This window comes from Corvus cornix, chromosome 6 (genome assembly GCF_000738735.6).
Source record: "Corvus cornix cornix isolate S_Up_H32 chromosome 6, ASM73873v5, whole genome shotgun sequence".
Taxonomy (NCBI): domain Eukaryota; kingdom Metazoa; phylum Chordata; class Aves; order Passeriformes; family Corvidae; genus Corvus; species Corvus cornix.
In genome coordinates, this window is record NC_046336.1 from 6031390 (window position 1) to 6050392 (window position 19003).

General features: G+C 37.3%; 1 protein-coding gene across 3 annotated transcripts; it reads left to right on the top strand.

The window, feature by feature from the left end:
• Positions 1-483: 483 nt before the first annotated feature.
• Positions 484-18797, top strand: FAM204A (family with sequence similarity 204 member A). 3 transcript variants are annotated; one of them, XM_039554093.1, is made up of 8 exons: positions 484-537; positions 1073-1385; positions 2324-2414; positions 2951-2984; positions 3555-3657; positions 5348-5437; positions 16235-16341; positions 16690-18797. In XM_039554093.1, exons 2-8 carry the CDS (start codon positions 1149-1151, stop codon positions 16739-16741), a joined length of 714 nt encoding a protein of 237 aa, XP_039410027.1. In that variant the 5' UTR covers positions 484-537; positions 1073-1148; the 3' UTR covers positions 16742-18797. The 3 variants fall into 3 exon arrangements, with proteins under 3 accessions (XP_039410027.1, XP_010406690.3, XP_010406700.3); XM_010408388.4 differs by lacking the exon at positions 484-537 and adding an exon at positions 544-962; XM_010408398.4 differs by lacking the exon at positions 484-537 and adding an exon at positions 544-962 and having other exon boundaries at positions 3558-3657.
• The last annotated feature ends 206 nt before the right edge of the window (positions 18798-19003 follow it).

The window sequence follows — 19003 nt, forward strand, 5'->3', positions numbered from 1 at the left end:
AATAAGAAACACGATGAGAGGAAATGGCCTTATGTTGCATCGAGATTTAGATTGGACATTAGGAATAATATCTTTACTGAAAGGGTGACGAAACATTGGAATGGGCTGTCCAGGGAGGCGGTGGAGTCACCGGCCCTGGAGGTGCTCAAGGAAAGACTGGCTGCAGCACCCGGTGTTATGGTCTGGTTAACACAGTGGCATTGGGTCATAGGTTGGACTCTGCGATCTCGGAGGCCTTTTCCAATCGAAATGATTCTGTGACTCTGACGACTCCTCGCCGGCACACGTTGTCCCATCAGCTCCCCCGGGCGTGCTCCAAAGGGCGCAGCAATCGCTCCGCTCCGCTCCGCTCCGCTCCCCTCACAGCGACAGCGGCCCCGTCCGCCCGGCCCGGCCCCTGCCCGGGGCCGCGCCGCCCCGCCCCGCCCCGCCCCGCCCCGCCCCGCTGCCATGGCGACCGGCGCGCCCGCCGATTGGCTGCGCCGCCCTGCCCAATCCGCGCGCGGGGTGTTCCGGCGGTGCCAAGATGGCGGCCAGGTAAACACGGCCGCGGGCGGCGGGCGCGGGGCCGGGTGGGGGCACTGAGGGGGCTCCGGCAGCGCCGCCGGCCCTGCGGGCACTGCCTTCCCCCAGTGCCGGCTGCCTTCCCCCAGGCCGGTGGGGAGCCGCGCTTTTCTTCGAGTCGCTGCCTCCGGAGCGGGGCCCCCTCGCTTCCCCGGCCTGCCGCCTCCCCGGCCGGGCTGTTCCCTGCCGCGGCCCGGCGGCGAAGGGAGGTGGTTGTGCTGTACCGGGAAGCTGCCCTTGGGGAGTGACGGGAGGCGTTTGCTGCAGTGTCGCCCCTAAACTGGAAGGAGCGATGAGCAAACGCACAGGGGCACAACTTTAAAGGACAAGGAGTGGGGGGAAAAAAGAAGCAGTAGTGTCAGCCTGTGTACTCAAGTCGCCTGCTTGTTTCTGAAATAGTAAGTATTATTAGTTTTATAATGTGCTTGTCTAAAGCTTGTAATGATAGTTATGTAAGATAAGCTAAAATATTTCTGATGACGTGTTTTGCTGGTTCTCTCTTCCGCAGGTTTTTTTATCTTGGGATGGGTAACCTGGTGTCTTCGCAGTGACTTGAAGTGGTTTGGACTTGTTTAAACTGGAAGATGTGGAGTGGGCTGTTACCTCCAGGACTGAATGAAAGTGATGTTGATCTAAGTTCCGATGATGGAGACGAATCGCCTGATTCCTGTTCAAAGCAAGTTGCAAAAGAAGATACTGAAGGAGTTCAGGGGACTGGACAGGAAAGTAATGCCAGCAGTGAACTTATTGTGGTACCAGTGACAGCTGAAGAAGGTGAATCTCAGACGTGCCCTCCTGGAGTTTCTGTAAATATCTGGAATGTATGTATCATTAGAGGGCTCCAAATGAGCATAATGCAGTGTACTCAAAGTTGAATGGCTGATTTTTAGATTAAAATAACTCAGTGTGAGTAGTCAATATGCAAGTCTGAAATGAGGTAAAATATGATCTGAGTATATACACCTTAGATTGTTTCAAGCAAGGTGATCAGGAATTTAGGAAGGAAGTGATTAGGTGGTAGTTTGGTTGTGATTAAAAGCGCAGCAAGGAGCTCTCATAACTATAGAGTTGCATAGAACTTGTGTTTTCAGTGGTTTATGGGCTCTGAGCTGCTTGGTAGGTGCTTTCTGCATTAGAAAGGGGTTTACAGCTCAGTGTATCAGCCACTGTGGGGGTGCTGCATACCTGGGAGGTGGAGGTGTGCCCTGCTGCTTGCTGTAGGGGTTAATTGCAAGCATTCAGACTCAAGATTTCCTTGCTTGCAGTTGCATGTAAAGACTGGGGGGGGGGAAAAAAAAGCTTTAACAAAACAATCTGTGTTTTAGGCTTTGGATTCAAAATAAGAATTGGCAAAAAATAGTTGCTCTCTTACATCCATCAATCCTTGCAGGTAGCCTGCTGTGCAAGGACCATGCTGTCACTAATTTGTGAATTGCAAACTGCCAGCTGGGCAGTAACAATACATGGAATAGCTCAGGAGTGCAGAACCAGCAAAAGTGTGTTCTGTGTCACATCCCATGAGAGAACTGTCAGATCTGAACAGCCCTGAGATGTAGGGAGGACAGAAAGCCAGAGAGAGGTGGTGAAAGATTAGCACCAATTCCAGTTTAACACCATCAGAGTTGGATGTTTCTGATTTGTAAATTGGGATGTGATAGATAACACATGGCACTGTGGATAAATAAACATTTCTCTATGTAATTTCTTAAAAATGCGGGGAAAATTAAAAATACTGACTTGCTTTTTCATAATCTTGTAGAAATTTGTGGAGCTTCAGAAGAAACACCGTGAAATGAAAATGCAAGCAAAAGAGGAAAACAGATGCCGAAAAAGAAAGCGCCGCCGGAAAGGTGTTTTTTTTATAATTAACAGAATTAATTGTTTTCAAATTGAATTAGTATCAATACATGCTATTTTGTGGGCTTGGTATTTTTGGTTTTAGGGGTTTTTTTCATGTGTGGTTTGGTTTGGGGTTTTTTTAAATGAAGAATTGTTTTCTAGCTGTTATCTAGGATTTTATTTTTTCACTTCGGTACATCACTTGCAAGATTGTAGTGAGGTTGTAGATTGCTACATAGAATGCAAGTAAGATATTTGTCCCCTTCTTAAAAAAGGACGTAAAACTTACTCAGTTAATACTGCTTTATAATGGCTAAGGGTATTTCAGTAGTTCTGTAAAACTTGCATATTCTGGTTGAAACTTCACAGATACTGTAGGAGTTTCTTACAGCTGAGTGGTTTAAATCCACATGATCATTGGGTAAAAGTCCCAGTGAGTTGATCTTTCAAAGGAAATGTGACCAATTAGAGCTCTGTTGACTTCATTGGATGCTGTGGGGTATCACTGTGTAATGTTGGATTTTTCTTTTTTTTTTTCTCCCTTTAGCAAAACAGAAAAAGGCTGATGAAGTGGCTAAGAGGTATAACCAGGTCAATGGGATTACCTGAGGTCTGTTAGTAGCAGGCAAAACTTGTAATAAGCTTGACCACATTCATAGCCAAAGCCTAGCTTTGAGCACTGTGTAAAATATCTTTTAAACTTGTTCAGTGTCTCTGTTGGGCAGGCTGAATTTGTATGAGTGATTTCTTGATGGCGTGTTATTGCTGGATTTTAAAAACAACACAAATTGATTATTTAATGTAACTTAAAATAGATTTAATGTTCTTCCTACTTACTGCATACAGCCTCCTCCTGTTCAGCCTGCTCCTTCCCTTCTTTCTCCTCCTTGCCAGTGTTAGGTTTATGGTTGGATTCGATATTAAAGGGCTTTTTCAACCTAAATGGTTCTATGATTCTATCAGCTTGCTTTCAAGATTGTGAAATTATACTTACAAAGGGGAAGGAATAAATAATTTCACTTCAGTTAAAAACTGAATGGGTGAAAAGACCATATCTGCCAAATGGAAGAATTTATTTTAGCTTTGAAAAGGATATTACAAGTTGTGGAAAGGGAAGTGGTTATATTAATGACTTGTTTGTTTGTTTTTAGTAGTCAGCAGTTGGAAAATGAAGACAAATGGAAAGAACTTACACAATACTTTGGAATCAATGATAGATTTGAATCACCTGTGGATAGCAGAGCTCCACAAAAGGTGACTGTTAATACAAAGGCAGTGTCAGTTTGTGTTTGGCAGTAAAAGAACTTGTCCTTAACTGAAATAGGAATAAAACTGAGGCTATTTGAGAGTTAAGGATCAAGTCCCTCTGAAGAATTTTGTGCGCTTTTTAAATAAATGTCCTTGAATGTTTGCTGTGCTTTCTTTTAAGACAGTATCCAGGCTTGTTTCCTGTCTGATTTTGTTTTCTGCTGTTGTGAGAGACAGAACTCTTCATATGCAAACTTTTCTTTTGTTTCATCATGTTTTAACTTTAAAATGTCTCACATAAATCCTTCAGTTGACACCCGTGGCTACAAGAATTAAAGGGGCAAAGCTAGCATACATTTTGACTGGATTCATAACACATTCTGTTCATAAATATTACTGTGTAACTAGTCATATCTGAAATAATTGGCACACATGATGGATAAGTTAAGAATCTCATTATATTCTGAGTTTCTGGTAGCACTGTTGGTTCTGTAGTTTTATGTAAGTTCTATGACATGAACTGTTCAGTTAGCTTCCTTTATGGTAATTTTTGTATTTTTCATTTTCTTAAAGTAAGTTTCTACATGCAGGTCATGAGGATTTGTTTGCTTCTTACTTTTGGCGCCTATTTAGTTGTCATTAAACTGCTCAGGATAGATCTGGAATGAGGCCCAAAGTGTTAAAATGCAGATGGTTTCCTTGTAATTTCAGGGATTTTATCCTTAGTGGAAGATATGTCTCATTATTTTTGGAAAAGGCATCTTAACAGAATTTGCCATCACTGCAACTTCCAGTTGTGTGGTTTTTTTCGTCTACCACCTGAAATAATTAAAGTGCAGTGTTTGCAGATCACTGTTTCTCAGGAGTTCCATTAGCTTTTTCACTTTTGTCTCTTAAAAAAGTGTATGTTATGAAACTATCAAATGTGTTGTCTTTAGCTTCCCTAATATTTAAAACCAGTGAAACTGTAAATTGTCTTTTGTTACGAGAGTGCGTTTTTTTTGTGAAATTCTGAAGTCAGTGCTACTGCTGTGCTACCCTTCTGTATGCCATCAGAAATTTCCAACTATAATTTCCAGGAAATATTTACTTTCTATTGTTACATTATTTGTAAGTGTTGCCATTAAACAAGTTATGTTACGTTGATTGTAACGTCAGAAAATAAGAAAACAACCTTTAAATCTTGAGGCTTTTTCATTGTTTTCCATAGGGCTGCTAGAATTTTTAATTTATTAGCACAGTGGAGTGGCTTTGTGCCAGAACTCTGTTTTTTGGATAATGATAAGATCTTAGAACTGTAACGATACAGTGGTAATTGCCATTCTTCATGTTACTTGACACATATATTTCACATTTTGTTTAGAAAGCTCCAGGGATGGAAGAGATAAGCCAGATCTTCAGATGAAATTTTATTGTGACAGGCATAAACTAGCCCGTGTAATTTTTTTAACCTATAGTATTATCCTGCACATAAGGTGGAACTAATGCAATGATTTGTGCTCAGGCGGCCTCTCAGTGTATTCTTAATTATACTGTCCATTACAATACACAGACAGAGTGATTTGTGGTACACAGAAATTACAGGTTTATGCAGTGTCTGAAAGAATTTTATGAAAGAAATATTTTTAGAAAGGAAGTATTCCCTTTAAATATGTTCTTTTTTTTCTAAAGGTATTTTCCTTTTTTTTTTCCCTAGTCTGGCCTTGAACTGAGCATAGAGAAATGTGTGGCTGAAGGTGACATTGCCAAGGCTGAGGAGCTGAGTGACAGATTAGCCATTCGTGAGGTAAGTGGGCTGTTAACAAGAACTCTAGGGGGTCATTTAGGACATCTGCACATCTGGACTAAAAGTGTCATGACTAAAACAGCATTGAAGATTGTTTGCAGCATCTTTCCTGTTTCCTGAGTAGATCCCTGTCAGTGATTGAAGGACTTTGCTGCTGATGGAGCAATGCTTGGATAGCTGTATCTGTGTTTAAGAATTGAAAATACAGCCATGAACTATCTGAAGTCACCTTGCTTTAGAGCCTTGCTGCTCACTCCACAACTCCGAGGAGTTGGTAACGGGTCATCTATACTGAGCTTTTGATTTTTCTCCATGTTGCAAGCCAAGAGGACAGGAGTAGGATGTCCCTTCCTCTCAGTTCCCTGTGCCTCATATTTTTTTTTTTGCATTATCTCACCCATAAGCTTGGGAAGTCTGAAGACAGGTAGAGATTTAGCAAGCCTGGAACAACTAAGGACACAATAACCCCAAGCTGTGTGCCTATACTTTTTTTCTGTGTATTCATGTGGTCAGGAGTTGATGGCTGGAAGAATTCTGAAGAAGAATGGGAGTAGATGGTTGTCAAATACACTGCTGTAGCCTTAGAATTGCATTGGACTTTTTTTTTTCCTCCTTGTCATAATTGTTTAGTGTATAAATACATATCTAAAAACAAATTGAGGGAAACACCATTTTTTCAAGATGTTGTCCTGTTAGTTGGTGTAGCTGAGTAATTTCATGTAAGCTGTGCTCTCTTTGCCACAAAATGGGACCTTTTAAATCTGGATGTACTGCTTAGTGAATGTTTAAAACTGGTGAGGAATCTTACCGGATAGCTCTGGTAATTTCATTTAAGAAATTGTTAAATTGGTGCACATATGGTAGGTGGTAGCAGCTGAAGTAGCTAAAGTCCACGAAGGCTGTTTTGCCCAATGCTAGTTGTGCATAGGGGAGAAAATGCAGAGGAAAAAATTAGGATAAAAAGATAGTTGAATAGTTTTGAAGCCAGGTAAGAAAAAATAAAAGTGCTATTTCAGTGAGTGGAGAATTGATAATTTTTAAGTCATTTGAGTAGTATGACTTAAACTATAAATCTTCTAGAGTTATACTAAAAATTAATTATATAATTTTTGCTTTCATTCCTTTATCTTGTATATTCTTCCATCTTCACAGAGGTAATGGGAATTTTCTGTCCACTGTATATGCTTGCAAAATTCAAAGGTATTAGAAAAGGATTAGGAAAGCAAAGACGAATTTTGAGTGCTTCTCATTCTCATACAAATATTGTAAATGTTTCTTAAATACGCTGTTTTAAACTAAGCTTTAATGTAAAATTGCAGATTTAAATCTGTTTAATGCAATGTATTACAGTATTGTGATGCCTTTAAAAACAGACGGCTTTTGAAGTGGGAAATACAGTTCTTAAGGTTCTCTGAGGTTAGGTAAAAGTAACTGTTCCTCAGTGAGTGTTCTTACAAAATCATTAAACTCCTCCATTTAGTCACTCAGGGCAATTTCTAATGACTGGACTCTTACCTGCCTTGTCACCAGTGATCACAGACTTCAGTCTGCAAAGATAACAGCTACTGACAGTGGTAGGAATGTGTCTTGATGTTCCCTTTAAGTCTGACCAGATTCTGACTGTTTTATTACCTTTCATGTGTACAACATGAAAAACACTTGCTGTTCTCCTTCACAAATGTCATTATCCCTTCTCCTCTAAAGTGGTTGGAGTATTATAATCAATAAAACATACTGAGGTTCCAGTGCAAATTGTTTGACAATAAAAACAAATTAATGTAAGAAGTTTTAAGGTTTTGTAATATTTATGATAAACTGTTATCTGATTTTGGTAGCCATGGGATTATACAACATCTAGCATATCCCAGGTGCTACAGCAGTGTATTATTATTTGTGGAACATTAGCTCCAAATTGTTGACTTTCAAATATTAGCATGTTGTAATTCTGAAAGCAAAATGCTTGAAACATTATTAGTATTCACAGCTTTGACTTGGTTTTGGTTAAGTGGGTTTATCTGAACAAATAGTATGTTGAAAGAAGGAAAACTCAAATGACTGGCTTGATCTCTCATGAGGAGTTCTGTTGAGGCAGAATCCATGTGAATTCACTGGGGTTCTCTGCTCTTTGAAAGATGTGCTCTGTTGCTCACTGCAAGGTTCATTTTTCTTTGTGATTTTCAGAACCTTTTTTTTTTTTAATGGATACTTTTTTTCCTAAGGAAATTGTTCTAACAGTGACTGTTTCAGTGAAGAGCTATAAAAAGAGAATTTGCTTATGGAAGAGGTTGATTGAGCAATCATTGTTTTGTATACAAGTACACTTAATAAAATACTGCTTTCATGTTGTATAGTATTGATTCAATTGCTACTTTTCTCTTAGCAATTTACAGAAATGTCCATTTTAAAATACAATACCTCTAAGAAGTGAGTTAATTTTAAAATTATGTGGCTATTTGTATCCCTCTAACTTCCAAATGGAGCACAACTCTGTGAGCAAGTCAGGCATGGAACTATACTGTGGCTGTATTGAAGTACCACTTCTGAAGTCTGGAGTAATAAGTGGATGAATTATTGTTCTTTTATCTCAACTTCATCTCTTTATGTATAGTTTTCATTTTTCTTGAGCGGTGTTACAGGGCTGGGGACAGAGGGTGTGTGAGAAACAGCTATCTTCTGTTTGGCATGCGGCCCCCCTTGCAGCCATGTGAGAAATGTTCAGTGGGTAGGTGTTCTTTTTGAAATCAGGTGTATGGGGTTTTAATCGGCACCATTTTCTTTTGCAAGAAGCAGTGACTGGAACCTGCTGATAAAGCTTTTGCTTTGAGGCACAGATCCCAGAGTTCTTAAAGCCGTTTCCTGCCTTAATAAGTGAAACTAATTTTTGATGTATAACATTTATAAGCCTGTGAAACTGATAGGGCAGCTTCAGTATTTAGAAAAATGAAGCCAAAAATAAACAGATGATGAGTATAGACGGTAAAAACATGTCCTAAAAAGCAAAGGAATGTCAAAATGATGCTGTCAATATCCTATCGTTATGACACAGTGAGAAAAGGTTTTTTAAAATCAGATTCATTTAAAACCAGTAATGACTTAGGCAATATGCATAATCTAGCAGCCGTCAGTGCATCATGGAATTTTACATTCTAAGAACCTAAATGATGCCGCTTTAAGGTTTTGGGTCTTCAGGTTCCCAAGTGGTACTTGTTGCAGGTTCTTTAAGGAAAGTGTTACTGCACTGCAGTAAATGAGGCTTTGGGCAATATATTATTTGTTGTTTTCTTTGCTTTGACAAATACACACATGCTGATTTTAAAACAAAACTTCTCAGTCCAGGAGTATTCCAGGTTTTGGAGTGAGAGTCAGAACTTGGATACCTCCTGCATGAGGCTGTATTTAGTAGTGGCTGCTTGGTGGATTCATATGTAGCTTTTGAGGCTGGCTGGTGTGTTCCCCCTTTTCTATTTGCTGTTGCATTTCTATCTTAAAAATGAACTGTATGTACATAATGCTGCTGAATATTCTGTCTAATCTCTGGGCAAACCTCACTGCAAAGTATTACCCCTTGTCCCTGTTGTCAGTTATCAGGGTAGCAGATCTCTACCTGTGGCATCCCTGGCCATCCCCACAGCACATGCTCATGTGGAGTGTTCTGCTTCACTGGTCTGGTGATCCTGAAATTCTTGATTTCATTATTTTATACACGAGTTAAGTTTTTTCCTGAAAAAAATATGGGCATCTCTGCATTATGTTGTAGAGAATAATTTAGGCCTCCAGTAACTCTGTTCCTTTAGCTTCTGGCTGGAGCCCCACAGTGCTGTGATGCAGTTACAGTGTCCAAGATCAGCACTCCTTTGATAAATATCTTGAGCATCAACATCATGCAGGTGGGGCATACTCCTTAAGTGACTGTAGGTCTTCAAGCACAAACTACTGAATTATGTCTTTAATACCTACAGTACTATTAGTATTAAGTAACTAAGCAATTCATTGCAATGTGCATGGTACAATGTACACAATTAGTGTTTATTGTTATAATCCAGTTGCTGTCTTTGTTACCACATTCCAGGGCTTCCAGCATTGGCAGAGTCCATTGTGTTTTATAGTTGAGCTTCTCAGATGTAGACTGGCATACCTGAAGCTATTGTTTGAACCTTGCATTTAAGGATAACTTGTTTAACTTGAGAGATGCCAATAGAAAATGTTAGTGTAGGAGTTACCCAAAAAATTCTGAGCCCTTTAGAATGAAGGCTATTAAGAAAATAAAGTTTATGTGAACACTTATCTGGGCTGAAATTACATTATTTTTTTGTGATGCCTGAGGGTAGGATAGCTGAGATCTCATAGTAGCAGGTACTTGGATACGGAGCTGGGAACAGACACTTGGAATTATGTCAACTTTTTAATGCTTTGTAAAAATCTTTCTGGAATACTATCTTGAGATGTAATTAAATTGTTCCTACTGTGTTAGTGGGAATCCACCTAGATTTTTTAAAAGAATAAATAAATGATAAATTAGAACACTGTGACTGTGCATAGCTGGATGTGTTTATCCCTTTGAGTAAGGATGGTATGTGCAGATATTTGGTAATTTCACTCTGCTGTAAATCAGTTTCAATTTGGAGTGATACTTGTAAAAATTATTTTCATATGTAAACCAAAGAATCTTAAAAGATTCCCCGCCACCAGCACACCTTAAATATATTTTCCAAGGTTTTTTTCCCCCCTGGAGAAGGAGGTTTTTTTTTCATAGTGCTTTTGTGCTCAAATCATGGTTTGGTGTCTCAAAAAGCAGAATGCAGATTTCTTATTGCTCTGATATTGGGAGGACTAATCTGACTAAAGCTCAGACTTTGCACTTGTTGGTGTTTTTTGTGTGAGCTGCCTGGTAGGTAGGTGCCACATTGTCTAAGAACGCATTAGCCTGGGGACTGTAACTTGAACACGATAAAATAATCTTGACCATGTTAAACTTACCTGTCAAAAGTAACTTTTGAAATATTTTGTAATTTAGTGTGCTAAATTGCTGTAGCACTTGTCAGTCTCTAAATAGCACAGACTTTTTGACAGCACTTCCTAAGTGCTTGGCTTAGTGGCTTCTGGCATTTTGGGGAAAGACTTAAAAAGCTGCAATTTATAGGGACACTGGTGTTCGATCAAACTTAAATGAAAGATCTACATCATAATTGATGAAATTAATTGGCTCTTCACTGGAATATCCTCATGTTACAGCAAGATCAGTCCTGCTGTTGTCTTCAAAATTTGATGCATCAGTTTTGACCATTTTGTTATGATCAAATTAGTATCTCCTGTCTGCAGGTAACCTCTAGTCTTATAAATTAGAAGGGGAAGTATACAAGGCAGTTTGTGGGTTGTAAATACTGAGAACCGTTCTGGAAACTGGTTTCCATGTGACAGTCTGGGTAGGGTGTGATTGATTGTGATGACATTACTGTCAGATATGGACAGGAGTTAGAACTTGATGCTATTCTGTTGTTAAAATAAAATTTCTAAGATCTGTGCAATGTTCACAATTTCTCACAGTGTTTTTTAGGTACCTAAAGTGATGCAATTTTATATGGAGTGTAACCAAGCACAAATTAACTTGGAACTCTTGTTGTTGAAGAACTGCCCGCCCCCAACCCTGAAAAAATGAAAAAAAAAATAGAGGTTTTTTATCTGTGAAGGATTTCCTTTCTTACCTTAGTGAAGGTGCTTCCAAATATTCCTCTTCACTGAGGTGGTTTTCTTTTAACCTTTGGAACATGGCAGGGTTATCACCTAGAATTACATTCTTATGCTCCCTTAATTATGTATATCTTTTCCTTAACAAACCTTAAAAAAAGATTTCAGATGTTACAAGTCTAATTAAAGAGACAGACAAAGCACAGTTTATACTGTAGATTTTTTCTGCAGTTCAATTAATCAGCATGTTTTCTCTTTTAATTAAAACCATTTTAGTAAATTAAAGCCCACAGCAAAACACATATATAATTTGTTTGTAATTAGCTCTTAATTGGTGGTAGTTGAAGCTTAGCACCCTTGGTTTCTTTCTTCATGATTGCCATTTTATTAGCAGCCAGTCATTAATTAATCTTTTTTTCTAATTAGCTTATAAAACTGTTGATGGCACATTATTGTAAATGTGATTTTAAGTTCAAAGCTTGTTAATAAGCTTTCTTACTTAGAAGAACAGAGATAAAGAAATTGCTGAAAACAGTACTACAGTTCTTTTTTTAAAACTGCCTTTGTTATAAGGGGGCTCTGTAAAGCATCTAACAGCTTATGGTTAATTTTTTAATGTTGTGTTTTCTCATGAATGGAAGAAGTTACTTGCATTTAAATGTTTAAGTCTAGCAAAGAGCTTAATATTAGAACAGTTTTCTGTCCTTGCTCCATTACTGTATCATCCAAATATAATATGATGTTGTAATACACAGCATAAAAATACAACAAAGGTATTACAAAGTATTTTACAGGGGAAGTTGAGCACATCATTGAAAGGGGACAATTTTCACTGCAAAATCCACTCGGTATTCTTGTTTGCTTTATATATTTTATATACGTCAGCAATGGATAACATTCCATAACATAAAAGGAGAAAATCATTGCTAGAGGCAGGCCTGAAATAACTAGATTCATATTTGATGAGAAACTGTAACACTATATTAAAAGGCTGTTTGGCTTCTCTGCTATGATCATAGGATATTTCAGGACCTGTTTGAATATAGATGTTTTGTTGGCGCTTTTGTAGGTTTAACATTTTGTATTTCATACCTCAGTGTTTCTGGAGCTGTTCTTGATTCCGTTGTCTCAGTATTTGTATCACTCAGCGTCTACATTTTACAGTCCTATCTTAAAGACAAGTCTTTGCTTTGTGGTGTTTAATGTTAAATGTCCTGATTTGCAAGGAAGTTTTCTGGAAGTTACAGTAGATTCTGTTGTAACTCAATAAAAATGTTTACTCTTCTGCCTGAACTTTACATTCTATTTCAACTTCAGCCATTTCTTTGCTTGTTTTAAAAGTGTTTTATGATGCTGTGCAAGAAACACTAGAAAGGGATAGCTGACAAGGAAAAAATTAAAAATTGGATAAAAAGTAAATGAATAATGTCATATTACTAAAAAGATGAGAGGCTAATTTGTGCCGACTTTTTGCTAATTTTGTTCAAGCCTCAAAATGAGGAGCTGTCACCCGTTCTGTGTAGCACTGATGACAGTGCCAATGATCCATGAAATAAGCTGCCGCTGGCTTTGTTCTGATAAGAATGAACAAATCTGCACAATGTACGGCTCCCAGAATCTCATTTTCATACTTGCATGCAGGCTAAAAGAAATAAGCTGTTTGCAGGCTTGATTAATCAGACATTTGAGGGTTTTTTGTCTCTTTGATCTCTTTCGTCTCCTAGGTAACTTGCTTGACATTAATGTTGAGCTTGAGTAAAGACAATCAGGAATTGTAGACCAAACTGATATAAAAATTAAAGACCTTAACACTTTAAGTACTCCAGTAATGGTTCTGCTTTACTTCAGAAAACATCTGTTTTCATTTAATTAAAGAACAAAAGAGAATGGCATAAATATTTTTCATAGAGACCTGTTATTCCTTAAAAAGTTAAAGTATGGTAATTGGTATTTTTAAATAAATGCCTTGAAAGTGTTCAAAAAGAAGCAAAGCTTCAGATATTTGTTACAAGGTAACAATTTCAGATGAATTGGAAATTTTCATTTATGCTACATTAAACATCTAGAGTAAGATATTTGACATGATTATTGGTCAACCTCAAAATGGAAAGGTCTTTGCCCTGTCGAAACTAAGTTGTTTTTTAAGTTTGTCTCAAAATACACATATATATAGTGTTACAAGGATGAACCATTATATCAGCTTCACTACCCAGTATGATTTACACACTTTAAACCTGTAAAATTGAAAGGAATTTAAAAAAAAAATGTCGCAGTGCGTTTGCTTGAGGTTATGCAGACGCTTTTACAAATCTTCCAAGTGGCTGTAAAGATGAATGCCTCAAGGGTCTAGCCAGGGCCCTGCTTTTCCAACCAGCTAAAGCCCTTATCTTAAATCCAAGCAAAGTACCATTAATCTTTTTGAAAGACCTTTTATGGCTTTTAATATATCCCAAATTAGAACATTTTACACCCTTGGTTCCTGAAATATGGTGATAAAAAGCCTTTAGAGCTTAATTTTCCTTACTGCGTGCTCTGACCAATTTGCAGTTCTTTGTGATAATGTTTAGACACCTTAATTAAAATGCAGCAAAATATTGGATGTTCTATATGGAAAATGCTGATACTTTGACTACACAAGAAATTGTTGTATATATTTTTATTCATGCTTTCTTACTTCTTTTAAGATTGTATTTTATTGAGTTATCTGATGACCTGAAATGTTAGTGTGTTTTTTTTTTTTTTTTTTTTTTTTTTAATGTAAAATCCATTGACCAAGCTTTTACGGATTTCTTTTGGGGGGAGCAGGGAGTGAAGATGTGTGTCTGGGTTTGGGTGGGAGCAGAAGACATTTAATCTGGCTAAAATGTTTGTGTGTGTTTACATGCAATGTTTGTTTTCATGTCTTGAAAATTTGACTCTGTGTAGCCTAGAAATTATAACAATGCTGCAAAATGTTTCTGCTTTTACTTCCACATACACTGCAGAGGATCTTATCCCATTTTTTTCTGTACTTTTCAAAGATGGAAGAACTCATTCTGTCTTCCAAGAAATGCTGATAAAAACCTTTTTCTGCAACACTTGTTTAGAGCTCGCTTGTGTGTATTTGTATGTGTATGAGTGCTCAATAGGCTGCTAGAATATATTTTAAGGAAATGCTGTTATTCATCACACAGTAAAAGTTATTTTTCAAGTGTGGTAGGAAGTAAAATACCTCTAATAAAGGCATGGTTCTGCTGCATGACTTCAGCCATCAGATTGCCCTTTTGTTTAAGCTAATAATTACTCCTGTTTCAGTTTAAAAGTAAACATTTTTTGAATATTTTAGGTGAGTTTTCTTAAGCATTTTTATACTGTGAGTATATTAAGGTTAATAGCTGCCCTTAAATATTAAGTGTCAGTGCAAATAAAAGAATGTTATGTTTTAGTCTTTGACCTGAAATGTAGCGGTTCAGATGTTGGCATTGAATTACTGATAATAAAAATGTTGATTCTCAGGGGAAAATTACATAGATAATACAAAAGTTTGGAAACAGCTGGTGACTTTGTGCATCAAGCTGATTCCAAAGGTACATATTTATGACCTTACAATGCATGCAAATAGTGGATGAGAAACTTGTTCAGCATTCTTTTTTTCCTTTTTAAATATTATGCTTATGAAAATATCTATTTTCCTTTTGAACTATTATGCTCAGCTCCTAACTGCTTGTGTTACCAGCATTTATAGCCTCAAACAAAGCACAAACTGCTGTTGTGCTTGCTGCCTTTCCTTGAAGGCTGCTGCAGAAAGGCTCCTTTCTTCATTTTTGAACCCTGAGAGGACCATAAGGTGGAAGAGCTTGTAGTGATGTTGGATGGGGGTTTTGTTTTTTTGCTTTGTTAACGAAATGATTACCTGCCTATCGTATGTTTGATGGGATAGTTGTGGAAAATGTGTCAGTGCATGTGCACCTGAACATGTGTTCTTGGGTTATCTCTCATCATACCTGGATAAAGCATTTCTCTGGATTACTCTGGATAAAGAGTAGGTATTTGTCTGCATAGATGCTGCAGATTATTCAAGTATATTACCATTAATAGTGGAACTTCAGCTAAGGTGTTAAAGAGTATTCTTTCCCTTGGGTCTCCCGTTCTTTGATGCTCCCATGACATTTTGGGGGAAATTCAGAATATCCAGTCAGAAACATGTTTGCTAATTTCAGTAAGTTTGGGTGTGGATAGAAAGAAAACCTGTTTGTCCACATCAGTTTGTAGCAATTTGGGGTAAATGAATTGCATGCTTGTCTTGGGGAATAGCAGTAACTTTTGAGAACAAATTCCTTCATAACACATAATGTCAAGTCAAGACAGCAACCTCAAAATGTAACTACAGCAAAGAAGTTACAAATGCTGATTAAGGAGAATAAACTGGTCATAGTTCACAGGATCTTCCATTTTTTTTTTACTCTACTCTTCCCTGCCTTTTCCTCCTGCACTTGACATTCACTAAAGTGAACCTAATTCTCACAGTTTGCCTAAGTTTATGGAAGTGGTATTCACCTGCATGAAAAGCTGGCATATTATCACCCTTACAATCTAAAAGCTTGTAACGTGGAGATAGACACTAAGGATACTGCATCATTTATTTTTGGACAGACTGATTAAAACATGTCTAGTGGCTCTACTGAAAAATATGTGGTGGTAGCAGCTCTTCCTGTATAAAACTGTGGTTTTGGGTGTTTTTGATACTGGTAAGACTTGATTCTATTGTGTTAGCATAGCTGAGGTCACAGACTGGTCCTAATAATGGAGACTCTGTATGTGTATATGCCTGTTTATGTAAAACAAACAAACAAAAGGATCCAGTGAGCTGTTGCCCTTTGCTTTTATTTTTAGAAATGAAGGATTTGGTGAAAAGGATTGCTTGCCCCAGAATCCTACCGCCTTTGTATTTCCCTCAAGAGACATTCTTGTTTGTCTGGTCTAATAGTGCATCATCAGCCTAATATTTGAAAGATATTTTAGTATCTATTGACTTTTGAGAAACAATATCAGACCAAGTAATTTGTGAGGCTTAAATTTCATATGAGCCATTTGCATCTAATCAGTTTTCCTTTGTTGCTTTTCATGTCTTAGCTTGGTGTGAAAATTGCCAAAGCTGCCGCTTGCCGCAACTTTGTAAAAGCCAAGCAAGAAGCAGAGGCTGCCCAAGAAGCTCAAAAGAAAAAGAAGCTTGCTTGGGGGTAAGTCATTTGAGTATGGAATTAAACATTTGTGGTTTCATTGGCACTAACTGTGTACAATACAATCTCAGTTAAATGTTTTCTTAGTTGAAATAGGCTTGTGCTAATCTTATTTGTTTAGTTTAACCTTGTTGGGTTTTGGTGGGCTTTTTTAGGAGTGTATCAGACTTAAGTAGAGAGGCTTTATCAGACGTAAAGTGGTGATTGTATGGCTATATTTGTCTTCATGTCTTTATAACAGTATTAAAAATAAGTTTATATTGTTGTTGTTGTTTTTAGGAATGACTTGGTTAAATACCTGAAACTCATAAACATGATTCCTAATGTGGGTTTTGTGCTCTGTTTCAGATTTGAAGCCAAGAAAAGATGGGAAACAAAAAGCAACATGGGCTACATGTAATCCATCCTGATTTCCCCAGGAGTCAAATACCTGTTGTTACTTGAAGAATTTTTGTGGGCAACTTATTAAATGTAAACATGAAACCCCCCAAAACAAAACACAAAAGCCTTATATTTATTTTAATGCTGTTAAACTGCACTATCTTGTTTTGGCACTCTCTTATAAATAATATAGCAAAAATACTATCTAAACATCAATACTGTGTTAAATACAGCATTTTTCTCCTAGATATGAAAGCTAAAGATAATGCATTTCAGAATGCATTTGGAGGCTGGTAGAGAACTCTCTGAAGTTGGAATAAAATCCTTGGTCCAAATGTATTTTGTGCTGTACTGCAGTTACAGTATGTGGGTATAAGGGGAGGGGCATGTTTGTTGCTGGACTTCACAGAAATGCAGTAAGTCCATCTTTTCTGCTTGAAAGCTGGGGGAAGACACTAAATAAAGACGAGCAAAACCAACCTATCTCTTTAAAACCAATGGCGTTTATAGCCAAAAAAATTCTCTGAAAAACTCCATCCTCCCTCTCCTGGAAGGATCCGGTACTATTGGGCATATCCTGGTGCCACGTTCTTCAGAATATTTCAATTTCCCATTTTTCTTTCCTTCCCAAGAACACGGGTTTCAAATGTCCCAGAGAAAAATATATAAATACATATCTTGGAAAAATACCTGAACTGTTATGCTAAACACTTCACTGCACCCAAGATACAAATGCAGATTTTACTTCAAGTCAAATGTTTTACAGATCAATTAGGATTTGAATGTTTATGTTATAAGATTATAACAAGAATTGATGATAATGTTTCTTCAAAATTGTTCTCAGTGAAAAGTAAGTACACATTCAAAACTAATAACTTTTCTCCCTGAAGCTCTTGCATATATGTTTAGTCACCACAACGCCTGGATTGAATTGGTAATGTAAATGTCAGTTACTGTTAACTGAGATTAATATGTTTCAGGCCAAAGGTATGGTATTAGTGTAATGGTGATTTACTGTGTAAGTACTTGGGGCTAAAACAACTTGCCAACAAATAGCAATTTGAAGTTTTACGGCAGCAGTTCGAAGAGTTCAGGTTTGCAGTCCAAGATGGTGCATTTTTTTTCATTAGCCCTTGGGATATTTGATTCTTTTTTTTAACATCATTTTTCTTTCACACAGATGAGAGTTTGCAATATGGTAATCTGCAGTTAGCTGTAATTAGTTATGATGACAGAGTTGAATACAATTGCCAGGACTGTAAATTGGGGGCTAAACAGGTTTCTGCAGTAAAACATCATAAATCTCACACTGTGGTTTGCAAACTACATTGCTTTGCAAACTTCAGTGTGGAAGGAAGCAAGTGCTATCTCTAGTGAAGTGAGTGTAAAGTTAAATTGCATTTTTGCATGCATAAACACACAGGTTACACCATGACCCTTCATCAGGATCTTCCTCAGTTCCAAATGTTCCTGTCCAGGAGTTCCAGGCACTCTGTCCATAATTTCGTGTATTTTTCAAGCAGCTGGAAGATGGGCATTAGATACAGTTGTCCTTTGTTATATACTGAAAAGTAGAACAACACTGATAATTAATGCCAAACACACCAGCAGCATTCCATTAAACTTTTTAAAGTATCATTTATTAAATATACTTTTTTTCAGTAATTGCTCTTAAGAGTAACAGTATTTGTCAAATCAAGATCTTGATCTAATTGCAGGGCTTGGTGTTCTTTGATATGAAAATGTGCTTTAACAGAAACCCAAGCCCTCAAAAAACAGCTATTGCCCAGCTACCTGTAATATTTTACACTTAACTAGTTTTATGTTAGGCCATTAATAATGGAACTGTTTAGGAAGCAGGCAGAATATTTGCATTGGGTTACTTTGATGAATTTAAAATCTGTCACATTTCAAACCTTTTTATCTACCTAAAGTATTTGCTTAAAATATTAGTTATTTCCAGAATTATACTATGTTCAAAAATATCTAACAGGGAAAATACAAAAGCCTAATATAGCTTTATAGAGTTTGTAAAAATGCATAAGAAATAAATGAATGCATAACTGTGTCTTTAATAATCATCTTCCTAAATTGCTGATCTGTTTTTGAATGTTTTGCATTCGTGACACTTTCTTTTTTTTTTAGTAGTTTTGGTCTGTGATGTAAATTTTGGCCAAACAAGTAAAAGTGCATTCTGAGACTTGACTCCTCCTGTTTAACAGTGTTAAACCAATCCAAATGCTTGTTTTAGGTAACTGAAAGCTTTTTAATCAGCTTAAAT